At 34.2% G+C, this 3,603-nt stretch overlaps 1 protein-coding gene across 7 annotated transcripts in view; it reads right to left on the bottom strand.

Annotated features, from left to right (window-relative positions):
- The window catches only part of LOC111086230 (Down syndrome cell adhesion molecule-like protein Dscam2), a 121,920-nt gene that overhangs the window by 41,112 nt on the left and 77,205 nt on the right, over positions 1 to 3,603 (bottom strand). For all 7 annotated transcript variants that reach the window (XM_022388240.1, XM_022388241.1, XM_022388242.1 and 4 more), the window contains 3 exons: positions 2,714 to 2,833; positions 2,098 to 2,271; positions 1,025 to 1,172 (listed from right to left, as the gene is read on the bottom strand). In XM_022388240.1, coding sequence (XP_022243948.1) covers positions 1,025 to 1,172; positions 2,098 to 2,271; positions 2,714 to 2,833 — 442 coding nt within the window. The remainder of the gene's footprint in view (positions 1 to 1,024; positions 1,173 to 2,097; positions 2,272 to 2,713; positions 2,834 to 3,603) is intronic.

Raw genomic sequence — 3,603 nt, 5'->3', positions numbered from 1 at the left:
AACGAATAGTGGGATTGACCGTCACATTATAACGCCCCCACGGCTGAAAGGGCGAGCATGTTTGGTGTGACGGGGATTCGAACCCGCGACCCTCAGATTGCGAGTCGAGCCAATTGTCATGTTAATAACAGTAATACAGACACACATATACATATATGGGGGAGGAGCCTTATATAAAACCTTATAAGCGTCTACTGTGATGCCATTAAGTTATAAACATATAGACAAGCTCAAGTATTTTGTGACATTGTTTCGCTCAAAAATGATAAAAGCTGCTTTATTCAAGCATGATAGAAACTTGGTTGTTGTTCATGTTTTCAACACATTCTCTAAAAGTCTTTGTTAAACAGTGGATCATGCATCTTTAGAAACACATTTCTCATGATGTAAAGTAGCGTGTTGCAGTAGATAGAATAAAATAGTTGGAAATAGTTCATAGTTCTATGAAGAAAGGGTAAGGTCTGTGTAAATAGTGTCCGGAAATAATATTAACAAAACTGTTTATTCGTGTTTAAGAAGCTTTCCTACCAAATTTCTAGACATTGCATACGCATCTTCGGAACCGAAGTAACAGGCGCAACATAGGCTTATAATGTAACGAGCACAGACTAGGCTTATTACACGTTAAGCCTACTTTATTCTTTATAATGTAACGAGCACAGACTAGGTTTATTACACGTTAAGCCTACTTTATTCTTTATAATGTAACGAGCACAGACTAGGCTTATTACACGTTAAGCCTACTTTATACTTTATAATGTAACGAGCACAGACTAGGCTTATTACACGTTAAGCCTACTTTATTCTTTATAATGTAACGAGCACAGACTAGGCTTATTACACGTTAAGCCTACTTTATTCTTTATAATGTAACGAGCAAAGACTAGGTTTATTACACGTTAGGCCTACTTCCAACTTGCCAATGCAGTGGTGTAAAATGCTATTGTCGTAATCAAATTGAACTTTTTTTTAAATCAGGAAACACACCTAGAAGGTTTTTGTTAATGTAACTCATAATTCCAACCTTGATTCTAGATCCACGTCCAAAGGATGTTGATCACGTAACCAATCAATAAATATTGGCAGATCACCTGTCACATGACAGTTTATGACAAAAGATTCTCCTTTCTGTGCCATTTGAGTTCGAAATTTGGTGTGAAACTGTGGTGCAACTGAAAGAAAAAAAAAAATTAATTCCTCAATACAATATTAAACAATTAATTTATATAAACAATATCAAAAGAAAAGTCAAGTTAGAAATAATTCAATATTACAGATAGAATACGTCTTTTTAAACAATTTTATTTTCTAAATTGTTTATGCACTAATTAGTTGTGGGTCCATGAATTTATTGTTTACATTATTGATTTAATAGCACACGAGTCACAAAAACAAAACAAAAACCTAATAATAATAATAACAGTGAATATTGTAATTGATCCCACTAATTGTTGCTTGGATTTCTTGTATACATAGAAAATTAATGATTCCACGCAATTCTGTTAGCCAGTTCTTTACATCGAGTGTTGTAACATGTCCGTTTGTTGATAAGCACAAAGTTATACGTTTGGCTATCTGCAGGTATCAAAACCCGGTTTTTAGTGTTATAAGACTTAGCACTAAAAACCACAGAGGGGGGGCGCTGTAACAGAAATAAACATAAACTTACTCAGTATGGTGTAATATATGGCCCCCACCGGTAAAGAACGGTATTAGAACAACTCATGATATGATTGGTTTAGATAGTGACTAAACTTCGGATACCAAAACTGGAATATTTAGTTAAAGTTCATTGATCAGTTAAATAAAATTTTTATTGGTTCGTTTCAACTATACAGTGTGCCTGAAGCAACAATAGTGAACCTTTAAAAATTTCAAACAATGAGCTTTCTTCTTAACAATTAGAGAAACCCAAGATACAAACAAATGTGAACATCTAAAGAATACTAAAGGTTTTCGCATGTGGTAGCAACAATGCTTAACTTATACACACAGATAAACTTTTCGTAAATCTTGCTTTAAAATATTTTAAAATTTGACAACTGTCGTGAAAATATACACAAGGAAAGTGTTTTGTCAATGTTTTTGAGAACTTACAGTGTACACTAAGGTTAACCACCGTGCTCAATTCCGGTCCAATTCCATTCGTTGCCTGACACAAGTATAGCCCTGCATCTTGTTCGGTGACGCCCTCTATCGTTAATGATCCGTTTTCGAAGACCTGGTGATGGTAACTTGTACTAATATGCTGATAGCCGTTTACTTTTGATCCTAAGAAAAACCAGAGAAACAAGTTGAATGTCTAGAAAATTATAATTATAATTCGGGCAAAATAAATAAGAACATTTCGTACGCTATACTCTCCAAATCTGATGTCTGTCAGAACGTGGGATTATCTTTTTTTTTCAGTCTGTAGTCTTATTTATTTAATTATTTTTAGCAGGTTATTAACATTTCAGACGACGAAAACATCCTATAATATATATATAAATGTTTTTACTTCCATAACTCGAGCGTAGAGACATCTATAAAACAACGTTCTAACAAAAATTTAATTTATAATATATCTAGAAGTACAATAAACTATAAGCACTGAAAAGTATTCGTCATGTTGCACACTGTAACCTCTAATACACGTCTTTAAGAAAACAAAAATCTAACAAACAATATTATTTTTCAGCTATTAATGATATCACTTCTTTACAATGCCCACCTGCTTTTCTTTCCCATACAATCTGGGGTTGAGGATATCCTTCGGCTTGGCAGTGTAAGGTGACGCTTCTTCCCACCACAACACTAAGGTCAGAGGGTTTAATACGCCATCTCGGAGGAACTAAGTAAATATTATATAATTTTGTAAAATAAATAAATAAATATAAAAAAAATTGAGGTCACATTCAAGATTTAATTTCGAAGAATATATTGTATGTTTTTTCAACATATTTTGTCTTTCTTGATGGAAATAAACAAGTCATAGCTCGTACACAGAGTGCTTAAGTTACGTTAAAGTTTTTCTGTTGTCCGTGAGACATATTTGACAAGTAGCAGTCAAGATTGATGTTGTTGTTTTCATTTTTCAAAGCTACGCAATAGGATATCTAGACGATATCCACTAGGGGAATCGAACCCCGGATACGTACGTACACTTATTACTTAGGAATCGCTAAGATTTTAAGAAAGAAGTTGCTAAAAGATAACTAGACAAAATTTCGGAACACTTACGTGTTACTTCATAGGCGAGAGCCCTCAGTGAAACAGCGATATGTCTGCAGACTTATACTGCTATAAACTGGATTTCGATACCCGTGGTGAGCAAAGCACAAATAGCCAATTGTGTAGCTTCGTGCTTAACTACAAACAAACAAATTATAGGCGAAGATTTTGGAGTTGATATTTCTTAGCGCGACCATTAAAGATATCTACTGGTTCTATCTTTTAAGTGCTAATGGAACTAACTTATATAATTTGAAGCAGTTTTAGTTATTTTAAAGTTATTTAGCATGTGAAGAATGCTTAATACCCTTCGTGACATGTACTATAGGATGGGTTTGTTTTGAATTTCGCGCACAGCTACACGAGGGCTATCTGCGCTAGCCGTCCCTA

The sequence above is a fragment of the Limulus polyphemus genome, unplaced genomic scaffold (assembly GCF_000517525.1).
Source record: "Limulus polyphemus unplaced genomic scaffold, Limulus_polyphemus-2.1.2 Scaffold939, whole genome shotgun sequence".
Lineage (NCBI taxonomy): Eukaryota > Metazoa > Arthropoda > Merostomata > Xiphosura > Limulidae > Limulus > Limulus polyphemus.
This window is presented reverse-complemented; position numbering and strand designations above follow the sequence as displayed.